This window comes from Trachemys scripta, chromosome 13 (genome assembly GCF_013100865.1).
Source record: "Trachemys scripta elegans isolate TJP31775 chromosome 13, CAS_Tse_1.0, whole genome shotgun sequence".
Lineage (NCBI taxonomy): Eukaryota > Metazoa > Chordata > Testudines > Emydidae > Trachemys > Trachemys scripta.
Window position 1 is genome coordinate 19533468 of NC_048310.1, and position 24080 is coordinate 19557547.

Consider the following 24080-nt stretch of genomic DNA (forward strand, 5'->3'; position numbering starts at 1 on the left):
TTGCATTTCTTTATCTTCAGTTGGCATTAAGTGAATATGCAGTTTGTGATCCAAGAATCTCTTACTGTGACTGCTGCACTAAGGATGATGAAGGTCTATTTATGAATTTCTGCTGTGATTCTAACACTGAGTTCCAGATGCACGACCTCTCCTTGCATTGAGCTTTGTTAAGAAACATTAACAAAGAGCACAGTAGGGGTGAGGTATGGGCTTGATTGTGAAAACAGGGATATAAGGAGTTTGAGTCCCAGCCCATTTACACACAAACGTTTTTGTATGGGAAGCTTCTAGTACAGATAGCACACGTTGCGTTTGTATTTAGCAGGTAGAAGTGAAGCTAAGCTGTGCCTCAAAGGCTAACACATTTTAAAAACAAGTTAAAACATTATTCCTTTGTAGATAAGCATTGCTAAGCTATGATTACAAATGAAAAGATTTTTTTTAACCTAGATGGAGTAGGCACCATGCAGATGCTATCAAAAAGCAATAGAACCCCCTCTGCTTACACTTCAGCTGAGGCGGTTTTCACAGCACGATAGCAATCCTGCCCGATCTGTGTTTTTGCAGTGAAGACACAATTGGTGGGGAGGACAGGACTACAGCCACTGGATCCCAGCTGGCAGAGGGCGGAAGCCGTTGTCGCCCTCAGCAGCACGTGACCCAAGCCCACCAGGAGCCATTTTTCTGAGCTCTTCGCTATCGGCGCCTGGCGTTCGGAGCGGCCCGTTCTCCTCCCCGCCGGCAGGGGGCGCTGCCACAGTTACAGGCAGCGGAGGCTGCTTCAGTGTGGGCTGCGGCTCGTCGTTGTCCCGAGCGCGGCCCGGCGCTGAGGAGAGACGCGCGGAATCGCTGCCCGCCCGCGCGCTGCCTCCCCCTCGCCATGTCCGTGCCGGTGTCGGGAGCCCTGCGCAGGGAGCTGGCGGAGGCCGTGTCCGGGGCTCGGCTGCTGGTGGTGGGAGCCGGCGGCATCGGCTGCGAGCTGCTCAAAGATCTGGTGCTCACCGGCTTCAACAACATCGACGTGGTGCGGCCCGGGGCCGGAGCGACCGCCGGGCGGGGAGAGGGGGCCGGGGCCGGGGCGCGGATACGGGCTTGAGGAAAGCGGATCGGAGGGAGCCGAGCCCGGCCCGCTTTGCGGGGGTGGAAGCAGGTCGCGGGGGGCGGGCAGCAGCTCCCGGGAGTGTGCGCCGTGCTCCCCTCCCCCCCTCATTGTGTGTTTTCAAACTGCTCCTACCCGCCAAAGCTGCAGGCACTAGGGAGGGGCTGCACCGCCCCGCGGGGCCCCCTGCGCATGGGCCTCCGGGGCTGGAGGGAGAAGAGGTTACGGGGGGGGGGGGGGGGAGAGGTGGGAGCTGGCTTGGCAGGGCTGACGGGGGATGGCCTGCGTTGGGCGGATGGGGAGTACTTACCGCTTGTGTGGAAAGAAACCCTGACAGAAAATAAAGTTCCAAGCCCGGGGACCCCCAATATCAAACCCAGTGTAACGATGGTGTGCGCTGTGCGTGCTGTAGGGATTGGCTGTCCAGAAAATACTGAAGACTAGAGTGAGATCTCTCGCTCTCCAGGAATTCACATGTGTTCTCTGAGAATTCAGTAATAACATCTGCATGGGAAGCCACCGCTGTCTGTCTTCCCCCCACAGGGATTGTACAGTCACATGCGAAGTAGAAGCGTCACTTCTCCGAAAGCTAGTAGACAGAAACCCATGTGGGAAATAGCATATCATGTTTGCCACTTTTCAGCTGCCCCCTTAAAATCTTAGCAAAACGTCGGTGTTCATTTTTGCTTAATGCTTGCTGTCTCTTAGTAGCGATGTTAATATCTTGAACAGACTGCTGTTGTAGTCTGCTGGGTGACACTAAAAGCGAAATATGTGGGTGGTGAAATTGTATTTTTAGATACTGAGTTGTAAAACTGTCAGTCGTGAAAGTCCAATTCTGATTCTTCCTTCAGGCTGTTACTTTCACTTTTGTTTCCTGATGCTAATCTCTAAACAGGAGTATAGAAGAAGGGGCAAAAAGGAGAGGGGGAAAAAAAAAAGACTATTAGAACTTTGGGCAGAAAATTAATGTCTCCAAGTAAACCTGGTTTTCAGCTCTTAATTCATTACTATCATGTAATGCAGTTGTGAAGAAACTGTTTAAAAAAGGCAAATTATAAATTTAGCAGGTATGTTAGGCACCTGTTTTATATCCATCACTGTTTTGACCTGTCTGCATTTGGCCATAAACAAAGTTTGAAAATGTGTGGAAAACACAGATTTTAAGTTTAGTTCTGAGAAGTTTTGTTCATGTCCAAACGTGCTTAACAAACCAAATTAGGAACTTTTATCTGAAATCACATTTTGACACTTGGCAACTGGTTTCCAGACCCATGGCCATGTTATTCCACAAGCAGTCCCATTTATTTCAGTATGTTCCGGATGGAGTTAACATTAATATTGTGCCAGTGAACCAAACCTAGCAAAGAGAAAAAGATCAACGTTTTTCTTCATTGTGAGGCATTTTTCGTGTTTTCCTCACCTTGTTATTACTGGACTCTTGTTAAAAAATATCAAGTACTTTTGTTCCAAAGATTGCTGTGGCTGCCTTGGAAAATCAAGGGTTATAAGCTAGGTAAATTTTCCACTGGCATGTTTAGTATTTTGCTTGTGGGCCTGTTTTAGGACCCTGTCCAACTCTATTAGCATAAGTAGGGATTTGATCAGGTCCCTAGTTTTGTTCCCTTTACTCTTCTCTCTCTCTTTTCGACAGCAGTTTGAGAGTGTTATCAAAATTTGACTGTGGAGAAAGGGGCTGAGGAATAGACAAGGAGAATGAGAGCAAAGCTATAATTATTGTGCAAAATACTTTTGTTATTTTACAAAAATTATTTTTGTCCAATATCAGTAAAATGAAGTGTAAGGGTTCTTAGGAATTAGGACAGTGTCAATTTGGGCATGTTGCACATCTTGGATATTTTGTGGCATATATTTTTAATCTGCCTCATGGCATGAGTAGGCATTGATGTCAGCAGGTTTGTCTAACAAAATTTTATTGTTGAACATAATTTTGATTGATCAAGTTAGGTGACAGCGCTGAACATGATTAGTCCTCTACACTGATTGCTAAGTTACGGTCAGCATTTTCATCTAACTCAGTTTTTCAAAACAGTTCAAATGTGATCAGTTTTTGATATGCAGAACTAGTTTGTGTAATCCCTGTATTAGACTGTAGTGAAGGCTACTGTGTCACGATCTAAACTGAAATATACTAAGATACACATTCATCTGGAAAAAGAGAAATAGAAGCTACTGCATACCTGAAATGTGACTGAGTTAATATTGATTTAAGAACTTTCACTTCTGCACTTTACTTGATAAACTGCAGTGGATCTGAAAATTGTGCTCTCTGAAGATAGCATGAAGAACTACTCTATTTTAATGTTACATACGCTGCTTTTGATCTGTTTCGTTTGTAAATGTGAAACGGCTGCCTCTTATTGTACTTATAGATTGATCTGGATACTATTGATGTCAGCAACCTAAACAGGCAGTTTTTGTTTCAAAAGAAACATGTTGGGAGGTCAAAAGCACAGGTAAGGAGAAAATTTTAAAAATTTACCTTTTTCTAATGAATATAATAAACATCTTTCCTGTTATGAATGTAATGTTAAAATAGTTATTGTACATACTGAATCAATGTTGAAAATGTATGATTCATATATAGCTTGTAATATTCTTTTCTGCTTTCTAAAATAATTGATGGAGTAAGTATTAGTTGATACAGTATTTCTTCATTTTAAAAAATTAAACCCCAGTATTAATGCATAATGTTGCAGATTTGTTGGATCTTGAATGTAAGGAAGAAATATTGGACTACCAATTGTTTGTTCTTTTCCAGGTTGCCAAGGAAAGCGTGTTACAGTTTTACCCAGAAGCTAATATTATAGCTTATCATGACAGTATCATGAAGTATGTTTGTCTTAAATTTTATTTAAATACTCTTATTATTGGGAATTTCATTCATATATATAAACATGCAGTTTTAAGGAGGAGATTTTATAAAATTACTAAATATTGAAAAATTAGCTATAAATGTGAGGCTACAACAAACTGAGTGACTTGAGTTTGGGCATGAACTTATGAATTTTCTTTTAATGATATTTATTCAAATGTTTGTATCCAATTTCTCCTTTTTTCAACCGTTGTGGAAGTTTTCTAGAACAGTGTTACTCAGCCTTTTTGATACCAGGGACCAGCTTTCTGCCTTCCTACACTGTGTCAGACCGACGCCAGTCCTCAGACAGGTCATTGAGAAACACTGCTCTAGAACATTGAATTCTGCTTGGACCTCATGTACTAAATGGATAGATGTGTAATTTGAATATTTTTTAAAAGTATGTTGAGTTCTTAAAAACCAGAAGACACTATAACATGCGTGGAGATTAACACATTTGCATATTCTACTCTTATACATGTGAAACACTCTTAAAATCATAATTTGACCCTAACTCTGTGTCAACAGTTAACCATATTTAAAAATCTAGTTAACAGTTAACGTCTTTAATGTACTAGATCAATACAGTACAAAATACATCTTTCCATAAGCTGGAGTAATTCTAATCGTTTCATTTGTGTTTTTCCAGTTCCTTCAATACCATGTTTTACGTTGTGTTAATGTTAATTGTTGACACACAGGCATTTAAATCTTTATTAGCTTCACCCTTTTTCTTCATTCCTAAAATTTTAAATCCCTTAAATGTATTTTCCAGAATATACTTCTCTTCTCCCATCAGCCCCTTTTCCCTGCCTTTTAAAAAAAATATGGAATTTTTTTCTAATTGTGTTACAAACGTTATAAACGGGTTAATAGTTAATGATATAACTTTTACTAAATCAACATCGCTACAGTATTTGATTTAGAAAGTTAAAATGCGAATTAAAAGATGCAGTCAAATAAATTTTTATAGTTCACTTTTTGTTTTGCTTTCCCTTTATTAGTTGTAAAACCCTTCAGCATTTGGAAAAATTCTTTGCATATTAAATTTGCCTCTTTCACTACCAGACATTAACATTTCCCCCCCTTTTTTCCAGTGGAATTTATATGCACATCGTGCTTTCTGATTACAAGTTTTTTCATAGCTGTTAAATGGGGACTTGGGGGATATGTAGTGCATTCTTCCCCAGTGTGGCTGAAAAGATTTTTGTGTGAATTATAATGGTCAATATTGGCAGAAATTTGCACAGTTCTGGAAATACTATTGGTGAGTTAACTACAACTCCAGAACTTAAAAGGAGAATTTTCACCCTGCTTTGGATCATGGGTGTGATTTTTTTTTTTTAAGTGTAACTACAAAGGACATTTTCCACCAGACAATTTTATAGACTAATTGTCAGTAATAATAGGAGAGGTAATAAATAATGCTGTTCAGTAAAAGTAGTTCTTTATTTTTAACAGTTGGTGGTTATGTATTTTGTTTGTGCATATATTGTTTGTATGTATATTATTCTATTATATTCTATGTATATTATTCTAAACATTTCTAAAAGTTTCTGTGTGTTTAAGAACTTTGAGTAATAATACCATATCTCGGAGAGAAATTAAAACCAAATTTAGAAAAAAAAAAAACTTCCAAAATAACTTATAACTAATAGCATTTTTAAATAAAAATGTCATATCTTTAAAGTCCACTGTTTTGGGCTTCTGAGTCCAGTAGGGAAGCTTGGAATAGCTCCTTTTCAGTAGTATAATGTTCCCATTCCTAGCCCCGCAGGGTTGAGGAATATGAGACTTTAAATTGGGCAGAGGACAGGTGAAGTAGTTAAAGGTGAGTGGTAAACTTAGCTTATGTCTGTGCAATTTATCACATGGATATCATTTCTGCTTACATTGTTTGTGTGTAGAATTTCTGCTGTGCCATAATAACCAAAAGCCATTTAGTAAGCTGGTTTTAATATTTTTTCTTTTCTACAGCCCTGACTATAATGTAGAATTCTTCCGGCAGTTTACATTGGTTATGAATGCTTTGGATAACAGAGGTGAGGTTTCTACTTTTTTATGGCTTTATTTCTGAGATGAAATAAATGTGAACTGCACATAAAAGTGTAGAAGCTAAAAATTACGGAAATCTGATGTAAATTCTGACATTAATGCTCTTTGCAGCCTCAGGTAAGTCACTCAGGCTCTGGCTTTGTTTCGCTACCTGCAAAATGAGGCTACTGCTTACCTACTTCACTAGGGCGGCTTTAACGTATACTTCATGTTTGTACAGTTTGGACTTTGAAAATGAACAGCGGTGTATATAGTAAGTGCTAAGAATTAAAAGTGTGTCCCCCATGGTAGGAAGGTCCTCTTGATGTATATACATAACTACATTTTAGTTGGAGGTTTCTATATTAAAAACAGCTGTTAATGTATTGTACTAACTGAAAGATTGGTGTTATGAGAGAGGCACGGTGGTGTGTATAATGAAAAGGGGTAGATGCATATATATATTAGGCAGAAGGCTGGTCTCCAGCCTTTCCAAAGTCAAACGTTCTTTTTTAGTTAATATTCAAATTAATCCTGAATGCTTTCTCTTCCAGCTGCACGTAACCATGTGAACAGGATGTGTCTGGCTGCTGATGTTCCTCTTATAGAAAGTGGAACTGCAGGCTACCTTGGACAAGTAACAGTTATCAAAAAGGTTAGTTGGTATAATGTTTTGTTGTTGTTTGATTCATTGATTCTTTCGGACAGCATAGGCTGGATAATGTCCTTTATATTTATCGAGATATTGCTAACATTGTCATTTTTTTTAATGATGAATACCATAACAATAGCCATCACAGTGTGACTTACGGAAATAGTTATCTTTGCCTGAATCTATAGGGAGTGACAGAGTGTTATGAATGTCATCCTAAACCAACTCAGAAGACTTTTCCAGGCTGCACAATTCGCAACACTCCATCAGAACCTATCCACTGCATTGTGTGGGCAAAGTATTTGTTCAAGTAAGTAAACATATTTTAAGAAAATAGCTATCACACTGCACACTGTTTTCTAATTTCTAAATGTATCTCCAGCAACAAAAAAATTAAAATAGGCAAATTAAAAATTACTTTACTGTATCCTTTTTTCTTTTCCAAACTTCTACCACTTTTGAGGAATGCACTGAAAACCTACTGATAACTTGCCCAATCTGTTTCACGTAATGATAGAACAAACTCTAAAAACAGACTGATATTCTAGTATCACAAAGAGAAACTGGCAAAAAAATTTCTCAGGCACATTGATATGAGTTGATTGGAGGTGTGTTTGCCTATTGCTTCATTATAAATCGTGTTTTGTGGGAAGCCAAGGCATATTTGCTACCATAATTACTTTATTGATTGAAGAAATTTGCTGCCTTTTTAGAGGCATCAGCTTACTTCAGTATAAATAAAAGGGATAGACACAGTATTGTTGGAGTTATATAAATGAGGAGGTAATTTAAGAGAAACTTGGCTTTACAGCTCATTTGTTTCCATTTAGGAAATAACGGTGCCATTTAGCTTTGTGTTGTCTTGCTGAAAAGAACATAATTTAAGATTAGATGTTACCTGCAAGATCTCAGTATGACCTGAGGACTAAATTTCTGAGTTGGAGATTTATTATTACAAAAGTTTTCTCTTCCTTTCCTGTTGACTGGTTGATAGCAGTAAAGATCATAAGCTTTGAGGGAAATGTATTAAAGACAGTACCCTCTTGACAGACATTTGAAAGGCAACGAATACTAACTCCTTCTGTGCCTTAGTTTGTTTTCAATTATAAACTGCATTACATGATAGATGAGTCTAGCTTCCTGTTGAGCCAGAATAAAGAGATAGAGGTGGTTTTTGATAGTTTCTTGCCTTTTGTTTCAAATATAAGTTCTCAGTCATAGGTCTTGGTGTTCCTTCAAGAGGTTAGGTCATGCAGCCTTAAAACAAAATTGCCATGAGATGAACTTTTTTATTCTGGAATTTTTCTGTTCATGGGAAAGATAAATAGCTCTACTGCAGGATGAGACTAGTTAATGTCTCAGTCCATGTTTGTAAGAACATTCCATTTGGAATTCCGTTCTTCACTTTATATCAGCTCTATAGAAGTGCAGACTATGGGCATTTTGTTTTCTTGCCCTATAACTGTGTGTGACATTATCCAGGGTACAATCTGAACTGTTTAACAGCTGTGTCCCCTCAATTCTCCAGCCTGGGTGCCTTTTACCCTGCTTCGCTGTGAGAGCAATCACTCCTGGTCTGCCCACACACAGCCTCCAGCATGTAAATTACTCCCAGCTATATTGTATGAGTGCTATGGCCAGCCGCTCTTGAATTACACTTCAGAGCAACACCAGCAATTTCCCAGTTCCAGACTTTCCCCAGAAGTGTGCCCTCTCCTGGACAACACAAGCTCATCTAAAGTCCATCATTTCATTAATAGAAAATGAAATGCACAAATCATGTTATCCCAAATGAAGTTTCCTGAACACTTCAAACATACTGGTTTAGATAAAATAATAAAACAAGTTTATTAATTATAGAAATAAACATTTTAAGTAACTACAAGTAATGAGGCATAAAAGTCAGAATTGTTTACAAAGAAATAAAAGGTAAAAACAGAACTAATACCTAACTTAACAAGGTAAGTGAATTCAAATCAAAAGGTGTCTCTCACCACATGTTCTGGCAGTCTTACTGGCAGAATTCCTTTCAGACAGGATTCCCCCCTCACACCACATGTTCTGGCAGTCTTACTGGCAGAATTCCTTTCAGACAGGATTCCCCCCTCAGTCCAAAGCTGTTTTTTTATTCCTCAGGTGTTGTGGTTGCTGTGGGGAGAGAGAAAGGAACAACTTGCGGCATCTGTTCCTCATTCTTATCCTTTTTCTCCTCTTTGAGAATCATCTCCAGCTGAGATTCAGGAGAGAGAGAGTCTGTGGAGACAGGAACTTCCAGTTGTTCCTTTACCAACATGTAAATTTCTCACTCTCACCCTTTTGCCTGCCAAAGAATGGCCATTTAACCAGGTGATGGTCTATTTGATTTTGTTGACACCTGGCTGAGGCACCAGTTTGCCTTTTGTCTCTGAGGAATTGGTTTGTGACTGCTTCCCCAGATTTGGAAAATGTCTTAGTAACATCATTCAGTAGAATCTTATAACTTTATATACAATGTTGGCACACATATTGTACTTGGACAATAATGATCAGCAAATTATGAGTTTTCAGATGATAGCTCGTGAGGCCTACTTTGTGCAAAATTTGTCATAGTTTTGAAAAAGGAATGAATATGGGGTACCGACTGTCACACTGTGTATGGCTGACTTTTAATTAATCTGTTCTTTTATCAAAGTATGCTTCCCTCTCAGAATATTTTGTGCATCATTTTTGGGGTCCAAATAAATTTGGTATATACATCACACTTCCATGCTATAGAAGCGCTGAGAAATTATCCTATGGCGCAGGGGTGGGCAAACTTTTTGGCCCAAGGGCCACATCTGGGAATAGAAATTGTATGGTGCGCCATGAATGCTCACATAATTGGGGTTGGGGTGCGGGAGGGGGTGAAGGCTCTGGGATGGGGCCAGAAATTAGTTCAGGGTGCGGGCGGGGGCTCCCGGCTAGGGCAGGGGGGAGGGGTTGGGCTCTGGGTGGGGCTGGGGATGAGTAGTTTGGGGTGTAGGAGAGTGCTCTGGGTTGGGACTGAAGGTTGGAGGGGGATCAGAGCGGGGGCAGGAGGTTGGGGTGTGGGGAGAGGCTCAGGGGTTCAGGCTTACCTCAAGCGGCTCCCAGAAGCAGCGACATGTCCCTTCTCCGGCTCTTGTGTGGAGGTGTGGCCAGGCAGCTGCACGCTGCCACGTCTGCAGGCACCGCCCCTGCAGCTCCCGTAGGAGCTGGACAGGGGCCATGTCACGGCTTCTGGGAGCCTCATGGTGTGGCCCCCAACCCTGCTCTCCAGCTGGAGCACCAGAGTGGGGCAAGCCCCAGACCTTGCTCCCCAGCGGGAGCTCACGGGCTGGCTTAAAATGGCTTGCGGGCCATAGTTTGCCTACCCCTGCTGTGGTGGCTTCTCACAATATAAATACTAAATTTAACACAGCTGTGATGGTCGAATAGACTGGGATAATTAAAGCATCTATCACTAATTTTTTATGACAGGCTTTAAAAAAACAGGTATAAATAAGTAACTACTTACTTAACAATTATCTTATGATAATCTTGTGTTTTGTTTTTTAAATACATAGTCAGTTGTTTGGTGAAGAAGATGCTGATCAGGAAGTATCCCCTGACAGAGCTGATCCTGAAGCTGCCTGTGAGTGACATAAATCAGTCACTTCATTGTATATCAGTTGTGTTAATAAAAATGTCCTATTCAGTTTTACAGCTAGTTGTATGATATTCAATTTAATATTAGTCTATTAAGAGACAATCCTGAGAACTGTCTACTTTCCCTTCTCCTTTTGGATTCTCTGATAGGCCAACGGATTGCAGAGGGAAAAAACCTCTGAATACTTCAAAGACAGGTGAATGTTCAGTTCTATTCCCTGGATAGCTTTAGTTTATCCACGATGAAAAATATTTTGGGTCACAACTTGCTTTTTTTAAATTCAAAAACATAATCAACCTTTTATTTTATAGGGGAGCCAACAGAAGCAGAAGCCAGAGCAAGAGCATCTAATGAAGATGGTGATATTAAACGTGTTTCAACTAAGGAATGGGCTAAATCAACTGGATATGATCCAGTTAAACTTTTCACTAAGGTAGTAGTTTTGCTCCCAATATGTATTTTTGTTTGAAGTGTGTGCATTATTATAAACTTAAGCGAAATTTTTCAACTTGGATGCTTTAAGTTAGCAGTCAAATCTGATTATTTAAGAAAAATAATAATCCTGATATGACACTGAGGCCTTGTCTACACTGCCACTTTACAGCGCTGAAACTTTCTCACTCAGGGATGTGAAAAAACACCCCCCGAGTGATGCGAGTTTCAGCGCTGTAAAGTGGCAGTGTAGACAGTGCACCAGCGCTGGGAGCTACTTCCCTTGTGAGGGTGGGTTTTTTTTACAGCAGCGACTACACAGCCACATTAAAGCGCTGCCATGGCAGCGCTTTAATGTTGGTAGTGAAGACATACCCTGACAGTAGTTTTTGGTGTAGCATTGTGGTCCTACCAGGTATACTCTTTTCCCTGTGCTCCAGTGGAGGGACAGTTACCAGCTGCCTCTGTTCCACCAGAGTAATGACTAAATGGTAGTTAAATTTACAGCTGATTTAGTTATTTTTAAAGAGGAAAAATTCAAAAACTATTTCTGAGCTCTGTGGGAGCCCCTCTGACATACTCAGACTGGCGTCTGCTTATGGGAAGGTTCTCCTTTGTGCTCTGGGTGCAACCAGTCCCAGGAACAGGGATGTAGATGCTGTTTTAGAGTCCCTCTCCAAACGGTTGTACCTAGTGGATAGAAGTTAGGAACAGGCATGATAAGGACTGTGATGTTAAGCAGTGCAGACTGTTACCATGGTCCTTAGAATTAGACAACTATTTAAGTTGACATATAGGTAAAAATGCCCTTCAGCACACGTGCCCATATTTGCAATGACTACTTCAGTTTGTGTTTGTGTGGTATCACTATTCCTTTGACACTTCATGGATGATAAAATATTTTGGGTGCTAAGCACAGCTTATTTCTATTTTACATAAAATAGTTAATGTTTTAAGAGTAACTTTTCAATATCTATTTCCCCTTTGTGCCTTCTTGAAGGAGGGGAATTGTTATATAATTGTAATCACTGTGGCTGAAAGTGCTCTCTGGTAGAGAAACACAAACTCTTAATCTTAAAGTAGATTTAAAAATGAAGTAAAACAAGATACATATCTTTACTTTGCTTTTCATTTTTCATATTGTTTTGTAGCTTTTCAAAGATGATATTAGATATCTATTGACCATGGATAAACTGTGGAAAAAAAGGAAACCTCCTGTACCATTGGACTGGACTGAAGTACAGAATCAAGGTAATGTTCCCCCCTTTTTTTTTTCTCTTTCATTTTTTGTTTGTTCTTGCGTGGTATACTTAAGAATTCAACCATATAAAACTGTATGCACTTCACATATCATTGTAACTATTTAAAAATATTGATTTTGACATTATTTAATTCTTTGAAGATTTGCTGTTTCTATGGAGAATGAAAATGGCTTTCTAAATTTGACTTGCATTTGCTATTTCAGGTTTTAAGTACACAATTCTGTAGTTCTCATTTTAAAAAACTGTATGTCATGTCTTCAGGTGAAGCCTCCTAGAATACACTGATATATCCTCTGCTGTAACAATCAAGTGTTGTTTATTGTCAAGAATGAAGTATACTTTAAAAATGTCTCATACTGAGATTGTCTTCGGACTCCCTTCTGTGTTTGTATTAGTTACAGCAATTTTGAGTTTTCAGCAGTCTTACTGATATGGATATACTACAATTTAGCTTCTGAAAATGCAGAAGTAAATGCAGATTTGTTATAAGCTATTTCAATCACTCTAGTTTGTGGTTTGTAATTGTATGTTTTCTAAATGGAGTACAATTTTACTAAAATTGGCAAATCTGACATCTTTAAGAAGACTTCTATGAAATTCCTAAATATTTGTAATCTTAACTTCTTTTTCTTTCATTTTGAAGAGAAAAACATATCTGATCAACAGAATGACTCCTCTTTAGGCCTGAAAGACCAACAGGTTCTAGATGTCAAGAGCTATGCACGTCTGTTTTCAAAGAGTGTTGAAACTCTGAGAGTTCACCTAGCTGAAAAAGGTGATGGAGCTGAGCTTATATGGGATAAGGTTAGTTCAGAAGATGTATAAGAACTGGTCATATGCTAAGTAAACATGCTAATCAATTATTAAAGGCTTAATTTGATTGTACAGCAGTACTTCTAGGAACAAAAAATAGATCTGGCTATTCATGTGAATGCCTATTTGTACTTAGCCTTTAACAGATATGTACAACAATAGTTAAAACAGTCTGGCAGATAAAATTGTACAGTGCAGGTAATTCCGTTATAAAATACGTATATTTGGGGGGGAGTGCAGGGCTGCTGTCCACTTTACCCATCCTGGTCTGCAGCCAACCCGCTGCTAGGACCTTGCCCCCTCCCTCCTGAATGAGGAGGCAGATATAAAAGAGCAATGGATTTACCCATGGTCACACATTAAGCAGAAGGATCAAATATTTGGAAGTAAAATAATTACAGTAACTCCTCACTTAAAGTCGTCCCGGTTAATGTTGTTTTGTTTTGCTGATCGATTAGGGAACATGCTTGTTTAAAGTTGCTCAATGCTCCCTTCTAATGTCTTTGGCAGCTGCCTGCTTTGTCTACTGCTTGCAGGAAGAGCAGCCCATTGCAGCTAGCTGGTGGAGGCTTGTAACCAGGGTGGACCGGCAGCCCCCCTATCAGCTCCTCTATCAGCGCCCCCTCCCCTAAGTTCCCTGTGCTGCAGCCACCCAGCAGGTTAGCAATTGCAGCTGCCCTCTCCCCACTGCCATGTGCTGCTCTTGCCCTCTGCCTTGGAGCTGCTCTCCAAGACTCCTTCTTGCTGTGCGGGGGGAGGAGGAGGGAGGGAAGGAAGAGGGAAGCTAATGTCAGGATGTCCCCCTTCCCCTCTCCTGCACCCCACTTACCCCATCTTCCATAGAGCAGAGGGGATACACCAGGGCTCAGGAAGGAGGGAGCTTGCAGCATCTGGTCTCAGCAAGCTGATCTAATTAACAAGTCAGTGTACTTTAAAGGGGAAATGCGCATATCTCTCTCTCACACATACCGCCTCCCTCCATTCCTGCTGCCTTGTAGAGTGAGAAAGTTAACCCTTGAGGGCTCAGCTAATTGCTAGTTCATCATTTAGCAGTAAGGGAAATATCCCACCCTCTGATTCCTCCACCTCAACCAAGCTTCACAATCATCATCACTGTGTACCAATATTAAATTGTTTAAAACTTCTACTGTGTGTGTGTATATATGTATATAATATAGTCTTTTGTCTGGTGAAAAAAATTTCCCTGGAACCTAACCCCCTCATTTACATTAATTCATATGGGGAAATTGGATTTGCTTAACATCGTTTCGTTTGAAGTCGCATTTTTCAGGAACATAACTACAAGGTTAAGTGAGGAGTTACTGCACTTTTAAAAGTTGACACATCTGCTAGAGCAGTGTGGAGCAGTTTTGCCACTTCTAGTTGTGGCTTTTAAAATAATTTTACTTTGTTAGTCAGAAGAGAGATATGGTAATACCTTTTATTGGACCAACTTCTGTTGGTATAAGGGACAAGCTTTCAAGTTTCTACCAAGTTTGTCCAGTCTACGAACAGAAATTGATTCAGTAAAAGATATTACCTCACCCACCTTGTGTTTCTCATATCCTGGGACCAACACGGCTACAACAGCACTTGAAACAACAATGGAAGGTACTGAATTTATTAGTCATATCCATTTAATTCCTCTCCAGTATAGGCCCTTACACAGAGGTGTAAGGATGGAACCAATTACTGTGTAAAGCTAGTGCAAAACTCTAACCATAGACATCTGATATATTATGAAACTTTGTTAAAGAAAAGTGAGGAACAGAAGAGTTGATCTGGCCATTGTCTGAACATCAGAAATAATGTGATCTTGTCTGTGAGCTCTGGCTATCTGAATAGAAATGAACAGCAGAGAGTTTCTTTTAAAAATGACCTCGCCACACTTTAAGCAGTGGGGGCCATTGTCTGGCTTATCAGAAAAGGCCAGAGGCAGCTTCGTGTCAGGTCAGTGTGGGGATGTTAACCATCCTCCCCAGGTGACCGGAAGAAAGGAGGGACTATTTATGTCCACGCAGATTGGCCTAGACAAGGGGGATATATTTATTTTTTTGCTTTCACCAAAGCTGGTTGGGGGCAAAAAAAAGTTAGCAGGGATTAGGCTGTGATGTTGCAACTCATTATGTAAACTTGGGGCAGTTGTCTCATGCACATACTCCATAGGGAAGGGATGCAGTGATCAGATAAAATTGGTAAGGGACTTAAAGGAGGTACTCCTTAAAGGAGTGGAAACAGGGGCAGGGGTTCAGGACTCTTGTGACTGGTACAGCAGGGAGTAAATCTTTTATAGTCCCCCACTCCCTGTTCAGGAGGAGGAGGCAAGATCATAGCAGTGGGTTGGCCATGAGCCAGGATGGGTAAAGTGGGAATGTGGACAGCAGCCCTGTACCTCCCAGGTATATGTACTTCATTTTGGAATTACCTGCACTGTACATTTTTTTTCTGCCAGGTACTTCCAGACGTTTAGGAATAAAATTACAGCCTAATTAAACCACATCCAGTGTCTCATGTCCTCTTTTTGGCATAGCCGGACAATAGTCTTTCTGCAGTACACTTGTATAGTAAAAGATCTGGATTGTTGTACTGCCATTTCTGAAAAAAAATGTGGTTGGAACAAAGAGTTGTTTATAGAAACAACATATAAGAAGAGTCAAATTTCAAACTGAATTATCAGTGAATCCAATAATGTCAATATAATACAAAAAGACAAAATAAAAGATATGACTTCACTGACCTTGTCTCTCTAATATCATGGGTCTGACATGGCTACAACTACACAACATACAATAAAATATAAACACAGATTAAAAAAAAAACCAGTTAAGATGTCAAATTAGTAATAGGTAATATAAAGTCTTAATATTATTAATACATTTTTTTTTAAAATCCCACTAAAGCGCTAATCCTGCAAGCTACTATGCATCAGCATACCATCAGGATCTTCACTTAAATGCCATAAGTTCAAGACTGTTTTTCTTCATAGTTGAAAACATCCAACACCAAATACAGGAAAATGCTTTATGCTGTATTTTAGGGTCTTTCCGTATTGGCATTGTTTGATAAAAGTAGAATCCTGAAGTCCATAGTTTGGCTTTGATGTGAAGGAGAAAGATACTTTTATTTTTTCATTGGATGCCAGTGTGATAGAAGAATGGTCACAGATTTGGAAATTAGGAGGTTCTGAATTCTAATCCTGGCTCTGTTGCTGATCTGCTTTGTAGCCCTGCGCAAGTCACCTCATCTGTCCTTTCTCAGTTTTCCTATCTGTTATTGGAGATAAGCCATTCACCTACTTTCAGGGATGCTGTGAGGATTAGTGTCTAGAACTTGCTTTGAACATTTAAAGCATTATGTAAATACATTTACAAAATGAAAATACTTAGTATTTATATTTGTTTAAAGTACCACACTGCCTAAAAGTTGAAACATAATACTATCTGAAAGAAGAAATGCAACAATTTGAATTACTGAGTTTTGTACAAGATCTCTCAAATTGTCTGTATTTATGGTAATAGACTTTTGCAAACATTTCTTCCGATTTAAAATGTATTCTACAATGTTTTGTTAAACTTGTTGGCAGGATGACCCATCTGCAATGGATTTTGTTACTTCTGCTGCAAACCTCAGGATGCACATTTTCAGTATGAATATGAAGAGCAGATTTGATATCAAGTGTAAGAATAAAATTAATAATGACTTCATTAAATGAAGTATTTTTCTCTAGCACTCTTTTAAAGATTCATGCACTGGAAAAAAATATCTGTTTCTGCTTTTATTTTTTATTTTTTGCAGCAATGGCAGGAAATATAATCCCTGCTATAGCTACAACTAATGCAGTGATAGCTGGTTTGATAGTGCTGGAGGGTTTGAAGATTTTATCAGGAAAAATAGAGCATTGTAGGACGGTAAGTGAGATAACATTTTTGCTTTTGTTTTTAAGTTATTCATTATATATTTGACCCTAAGTTTTTGCCCTCTTCTTCCTCAAAGATTTTTCTAAACAAACAACCAAACCCAAGAAAGAAGCTACTTGTTCCTTGTTCCTTGGATCCTCCAAATCCCAATTGCTATGTGTGTGCAAGTAAACCAGAAGTGACAGTGAAACTTAATGTACACAAGGTTACTGTGTTGACATTACAGGATAAGGTAAAGATTCTGAAACCTTAAATGTCATTTTTTACTTAGACTTTGCATTTTTTTTTTTTTAATTTAAATCTGAGGTTAAGTACCCTTATTGTACTACAAAATTTTGTTGATATTTTAACCTTTTTTATTAAGGTATGTTGAGGTTAGCAATTATGGTACTAAGAGGAGAAAGGGGAACACAAACTAATTAAATATACTTCTTAATTTGCATTTTAAAATCTGTAAGGGAAATCTAAAGACAAATGTCAGTTTCAGAGATTAATTTTGTTAAATAGAAAATGAAATTAAATTCCCTAACTGTATTGCTAGTAATACCTCAGATTATTAAAACTGCCTTGTTAAATCCTACCCCAAAGAGCTGCTTATACAATACTGTCATTGTATAGGAATGTTTGAATTTTGTAAATTTTCAGTGAAAGTAATAAAATCCATTATAACATCCTGTCTCTTGTTGAGTATCTTAAAATTAGATTTTTTAAAAAACCTAAAAGAGAGGGCCCCAGTTACATACTGTAGACGTTTCTTGTATTGACTGAGTCTTGAGATTCCAGTTATGGTGGAGGAATTTAATTTGATCAAATGAATTTTTAATAGGCTTTAAATGCAAATGCCTCAAGAAGAAGAAATTATTGATCTTAAAATAGAGTGTTGGATATTTGTCATTTTTATCCTTTCAGATAGTGAAAGAAAAATTTGCTATGGTAGCACCAGATGTACAGATAGATGATGGAAAAGGGACTATTCTCATATCTTCAGAGGAGGGAGAAACAGAAGGTATGTCCATACTAGCGTTCTGGTTCGTTTGAAACTGCATTAAGTCCAGATGGCTTAGGATAGTGTTGTTTGAACCTTTTTATTAGTAATCCTGTGTATAAAACAAAAACCTCGCCAAAAGTTATGCACAAATATATTAAAAGATATTAAGGGTTAAGTTGGATGCAGAGCAATCAGGAAATGGAATCAAAATGTTTCTCAGTTCCTTTATGCTTCTGTTTTGCCAAGGTATTGGAAAGATCATAAGGGTTACAGTGTGTATATAAAAATGGGGTGAAAATGAATAAGAAGACTCTGAATCTTCTGGCTTTATGCTTTAAACCCTACCTATAAAACTTTAATGTATATTTGTACCTTTTTGAATTATTTTATAATGTAGGTAACATTTTATTTAAAGAAATCAAATGTACCTTACCAGTCTCGTTTTCTTACAGTGAAGTATTTGTTTTAAAAAGCAAACTCCTATTCATTGAAGTACTAGTACTAATTCTAGTTCTTACCATAATTTTTGTAAAAATAAATTCTGTAAAATATTTCACTATTTTCGTAGCAAATAACCACAGGAAGTTATCCGAATTTGGAATTCGGAATGGCACTCGGCTACAAGCAGATGATTTCCTGCAGGACTATACGCTGTTAATCAATGTGCTTCATAGGTAAGGATTTTGGAACATTTGTTTTCTTATATATAATATATATTCTATAGAATTGTTCTAAAGAGAATTTTAAACACACAAGTTTAAAACATTAAATGACTAAAAACATAGGAAGACTTTGGGAACATTTGTCTTACTGTTGGATTGAAATAATTGACAATTTTACTGCAAGAAAAGGAACTTGGAGAGATCTTAGTTTAATTAAACAATTTTATGATACACAAACAAGAATGCAGTGTATTTGCAAAATAAGTACAGTTGGTGGAATCTCAAAGGAGAAAAGAGTTATAGCTTTCTGGACTATCATATCAAAAACTACTAATTACATGGAAGATTGCTGACTACTTAACTACCTGTGATCAGAATAAGGGGTTGCATGTTTGGTACTCAAACTCAGTAGTCAGTTGAAAATCTTGGCCTGTTTTTTTACCTGTATAGAATGCTTCTAGAACTAAGGTAAACATAATTATGTGGTGGGGAAGCTGAGTAAATTATTTACATTCTTATAAAATAGATTAATTCACTCGGCATTTGTGATGAACACACAAAATGGGCATTTAAATTGAAGGAAACTGAGAGGAAAAAATGTTCAAATGACTATTTCCCTCAGCGGTGTTGTTATTTGAAGAGGCATTCTCAGACAGGCCATTGAAGCAAGGTGTGTATGTGAATACAAAAAGCATGTCAGTCAGGAGGGAGCTTGAACAGCTTTTCTGTTTATTATCATTGTGATAATTACATGTTGCTCTCTTAGTAGTGGAGTCAGATATGTGGTTTTGTTTATGAAAAGATGTTTATGTAAATGGATGCTTACATGTTTGGTTAAAAGTTTATGGGTTTTTCCACAGTGAAGATCTTGAAAAAGATGTAGAATTTGAAGTTGTTGGAGATGGTCCTGAAAAAGTTGGCCCCAAACCATCAGAACCAATTTCTAAGAACATTACCAATGGTAGTGATGATGGAGCACAGCCATCAACTTCAACAGGTAAAGAATACTTATGCGATTGAATTAAAAGCTCCTTTTTCTAGAAACCTACCTGTTTGATTGTGCACTACAATTAAAACATAAAATAAGTGTCCTTTACATGATGACTTAAAGCTAAGTCAGTGTTTCTAATGTGAAATGGCAGTGGGGACCAAGATACCTATTATGAAGGCATCTTATGTGTATATAACATATAAATAGTAAAAAATGCACCTTTGAGATTATCATTAAAAATGTTAATATTTTATCTTAAATGTAAACTTTTAAAAATCTGAACTACTTGAATAGTTTTTCTTATAAGGAAGATGTTGTTTAACGGCAAAGGATTTTGCAGGCATAGAGCAGTTAAAGGACTAGAGTGTCATTTGCAATGATTGTGTAAAATAGACTCATCGTGTCATACTGTATGTTGGTGAATAAATAAAATTATTTTTATGAACCCACTCAAAGCAAATACTTCCTGTGTTGCAGCTTTTGAACTGGTTGATGCTGGTGGTAGTTTGACCAAAAAAATCAATTATACAGATAGATATATACACACACACTAATAATATCTAGCTCTTAAATTTTATTAAATTTTTAAATTTTCATCAGCAGATCTCAAAGCAGTTATCCCCATTTTACAGATGGGGGAACTGAGGCACTGGGAGGAATGTGGTTTGCCCAAAGTCAGCCAGTAGGACAGTACCAGGGCTGGGTATAAAACCAAGTCCAGTGTTTTGGACACTAGGACACACTGGGAAAAAGGAGGCACTCTAAGCAAAGCGCGGTGAAAGCAGTATTTGCTAACCAGAAAAATATCCATACCTTCTCCTGCAGTTTTAGAATGTCTGTCTGTCTGAAGGTATCCTAAAGAGTTTAAGAAATAACTCAAATGGATATGGGACTCTAAAATTTGAGTTAAGATATTTGAAACTTCCTACTATGCAGTCAGAGGTGGCACAGAAGCACAGATTATATGAAACTGAAAGCTTGTTTTGTGTAGAAATTATTATACGTGTATTCTGTTTTATAGTTTTTTGGGAAATTCATATGACTCGTGGTTCTACCCAAAATATATATGCAAAAAAGTGATCACTTTCCCATGCCACTTAATTTATTACTTTTTCTAAAGTGAGAATAAGCATTAGCGTATGGTCAGGATTATTTCAAATTTAGATAGAGACAGTTTTTATAAATACTTCAAAAAAAGTTTCTACAGTATATTCATATAGAAAACAGGGTTCTTTAAAGGTAAATCTACTTTTTTAATGTATCCTTTCTGTTATCTTTACATCTTCCATTGTCATCTGTTAGCCCTTTGTTAACACAGCTTCCCGTCTATTCTTTTTCTCTATTCCTGGTTCTTTTTCTCTCTTATGGAATATGACTGTTAATAGAAGTTCTAGTTATTCATTAAGAGAAAAAGTTGAAGATGGACTGGGACTCAAGTGTGTAATTATTCTTGACTTAAAACTCCTGCACATAGGGCATATGTGCATTTCATACTGACTTTGCATGGCACAAAGATCTTGCCAATTAACCCTTATTCCAACAAAAAAAGTATTAGACGTTTGGGTGGGAATGGCTTATCAAAAAACAATCAGTGCATTTTTTGCATTGAAAGCATTTTTCTATTTTTGTGCTAAATGAAATAGTCAGTTTTTAGAGTATACCAATTGATTATTTTTTTTTAGCTCCAGATCAAGATGATGTATTGATTGTTGACTCTGATGATGAAGGTCCTTCGAGCAATACTGATGATGGTATGGAAAATAAAAACCGCAAGAGAAAACTAGAAGATAGAGAGCATGTCAGTACAAAGAGAATGCGTACAGACCAGACAGAAGAGCAAGATGACATAATAGCACTAGACTGAGTGCAAATACCCAACGATAGAACGATATAGATAATGTAATACAATAAGATATTACTTTGGGGTGTGTTAAATGTCCAGAACTAGACTATTTTTATGGCCTTTGTTCCCAGGGAGAATCACACCACTGGCTTACAGAATTTGTGTCCATTCCTCTTGATGATAAAGCACTCGTTTCAATAGAATCTTAGAAGTTTTCCAATATCCTATATTAAATGTAGTAGAAACTTAGTTTATAAATACTTAAACATAAGTATTTGCTTAAACAGTCATGAAAACAAAGCATGTTATTTTTATGTAAATACGTTTAGATATAATTCATTAGGACAAAAAACTACTCGTTTAGTAAAGGGTCATCATTTGAAACCCAGATTTATAAATATTAGATTTTTATTTTCGCTAGACAAAAAATATTTTTAGCCTAGATCTAACCATTTTTCACACCCTCAACTAATTTGAGATAGCAGATTCTTTAAAAACAGAAATAAGAAGTGCTATGTTTAAACTCTCTGATCTTAAACATCAGCTGGCACTGTGTACATTACTGTAAAACAATGTTAATTTACTCAAGTTTTTCAGCACGTACTGCCTGGTATGTCAATGTAAGAAGCAAATTTTGTGTATTGTTACAGTTTCAGGTTATTTATATTTGCTGTTTTGTAAAACTCAAATACTATTACTATACTGTACATCTCATGGACCAAATAAACGACATCTGAAATACTTGCTATATCTGTTTGCACAGTCTAAGTTTGTGTGGAATTCTGGGATATTTTACAATGTATACAGTCTTCAGAAATTAATACTGTACTATCTTCATTTTTGAAACATAATCTCATAGTACAGAACTTAAAAATTAATTTGTTTGAGGTAGAAGGGGAATTTTTTTTAATAAAACTTTTTTTCCAATCAATTATTGGCCTATTCAGTGTGAGCATTTAAACCACCTTTTTCCAGGTTGTAATCTCCAATGAATATTGCTACTTAATGGCTTTGGAAAGGGCTGGCACTGGTCTTCATGTGGTTCGTTAGATTACACTAAAACTACTGTTACGGATTTCTTTCTAACAAGAAGTTCTGTAGTTCAGTTTGGTATTTGAAAAATTACTGTGTGGTAAATGTGTACGTTTTGGAACAATATTTTTAATGTATTAAATTTTGGTTCATTTTAGTAATGCCCAAAGTTTGCAATATGTCTGCAACATATTTCAACTTGAGGTGAAGATTTTGCACTTAAATCAGGATTACTACTATTTTACCAAAGTTATTTTCAAAATGGAAGACCACCAATTGTATTGAACCAACACAGCTTGCTTTAGTATGACTAGCGTTAGCCCTACAGAGCCAATAAAATTGACCAAATGAGTTCTATTATTATGGCTTGCACATCAACAGAATTTTAAATGAAATTCTCAGCCGAATCTGTTGATTATGATGTGCAGTACAGAAATAACCCTACTTAACGTTCAGATTCCTGATAGTGTGTCTGGGCTGTGGCATCAACATAAGCTACTTTTTCAACTATAAACAAAGCAAACAATATAGATGCCAACAAGACAAAAAATACAGGATTCCCCAATTCCATATTTAGTGGTCTTTCATAGTGTAATTTTGATATAAGACTGGTTTTGCAATTCAGATATCCAAATATGAAATTTCAGGTCTAGATGCTTAGTCTTTTTCTTTTGTTGACAGGGCAGGACAGGACTTGATGTCAAGTTGAAAATGAAGACATGATCCAAAAGTGTTTTTAATCATGTCAAAATAGCATCAATTTGAAAAGAGAAAAGAAATTTTGACAGAGGACTAATGTTCTTGATATTTTGCTTCTCTAGCTTTCTGTGTGCATGGGGAATTCAAGTACAAGAGTTTGGATAATGTGTCTTTGTGGCCCTTCTTAAAAAAAATCTATAGACTGTCATGAATATGTGTTCAGATGTAAATCTTCCTTTACTCAACTGTTCAGTACTTCCAGAAAATTAAGGCAAATGCACTTTTTCTTTACAAGGTTTGTGTATGTGTTTTAAAAGAAACTTTATGGCTTCATTACTGCTGCTTGTGATCCATATAGTAGAGCTTTGCTGTCATGCCACAATCAGAACCTCATGCCATCTAGGCTAACAGCGTGTGTCCAAGATGCTGTAACCTTGTCTCATATTTGCTTGCTAGCAATGACTGGTTTTCAAGACCTTAGAGAAATACCTACCATTTGTATCCATCAGGGAAAGCTGCAGTTTTGATTAACTTTCTGATACCAAGTTTACTCATGTTGAGGATTGCTTTTCATCTCTTGGAATTTGAATTTGGTATGAACCAAATGGCTAAGATTTTCCTCTAAACAACATAAGCAACTTTGCAACAGGATTTTCTTGCAGATTGGGATCGTGACTCTCAATTCTCTGCTCTAACAATTAGATTTACTTTCTTGAGGGACTTCTTATCACCACTATTCATTTTGTTCCATTGTCAAGGAACGTTCAAAGGCATCAGTCTCACAGATTGGAAGGCTGGAGGGAGACCCAAACCCTCATTCTATGCTTCATTGGTCACTGGTCCCAAACACTTAGGTGTTCTGTCTGTTGTTGTACAGTACTGAAATGCTGTATTTTGTATTACAGCAGTTTCCCAAAGTTCATGGGGAACACTCCCCTTGGTGTTGCACATTGCCACCTGCTTTGCCAGCTTGTTCTGTCCCTTGAATAAACCACGATAAAACCAGATTCCAGAAATCTGCAGTAGGGAGCTAAAATGTGGTCGTATTTGGCCCTAAACTTTGAATCGTAGGCGTTAAGAGCCTGGCATTTGTGTATGTGGTAAATATTTTACCTGTCTGTGAATGTGTGAT

The 24080-nt window shown here is 37.7% G+C and overlaps 1 protein-coding gene across 1 annotated transcript; it reads left to right on the forward strand.

Moving 5' to 3' along the window:
- The first annotated feature begins 792 nt into the window (after positions 1 to 792).
- UBA2 (ubiquitin like modifier activating enzyme 2) lies at positions 793 to 21965 on the forward strand. Its single transcript, XM_034788136.1, has 17 exons — positions 793 to 1024; positions 3493 to 3576; positions 3882 to 3952; positions 5955 to 6019; positions 6566 to 6666; positions 6852 to 6973; positions 10227 to 10294; positions 10621 to 10742; positions 11893 to 11992; positions 12647 to 12807; positions 16400 to 16493; positions 16612 to 16724; positions 16810 to 16965; positions 17643 to 17739; positions 18290 to 18395; positions 19244 to 19380; positions 21057 to 21965. The coding sequence occupies exons 1-17, from the start codon at positions 881 to 883 to the stop codon at positions 21236 to 21238; spliced, it is 1923 nt and encodes a 640-aa protein (XP_034644027.1). The 5' UTR covers positions 793 to 880; the 3' UTR covers positions 21239 to 21965.
- The last annotated feature ends 2115 nt before the right edge of the window (positions 21966 to 24080 follow it).

Excerpts from the sequence above, each read along its gene's own strand:
- UBA2 (XM_034788136.1), top strand. The coding sequence starts at position 881 with ATGTCCGTGCCGGTGTCGGGAGCCCTGCGCAGGGAGCTGGCGGAGGCC. Across the intron at positions 1,025-3,492 it reads GCTTCAACAACATCGACGTG|ATTGATCTGGATACTATTGA; the intron begins GTGCGGCCCGGG and ends TTGTACTTATAG. Across the intron at positions 17,740-18,289 it reads AGAGGAGGGAGAAACAGAAG|CAAATAACCACAGGAAGTTA; the intron begins GTATGTCCATAC and ends CTATTTTCGTAG.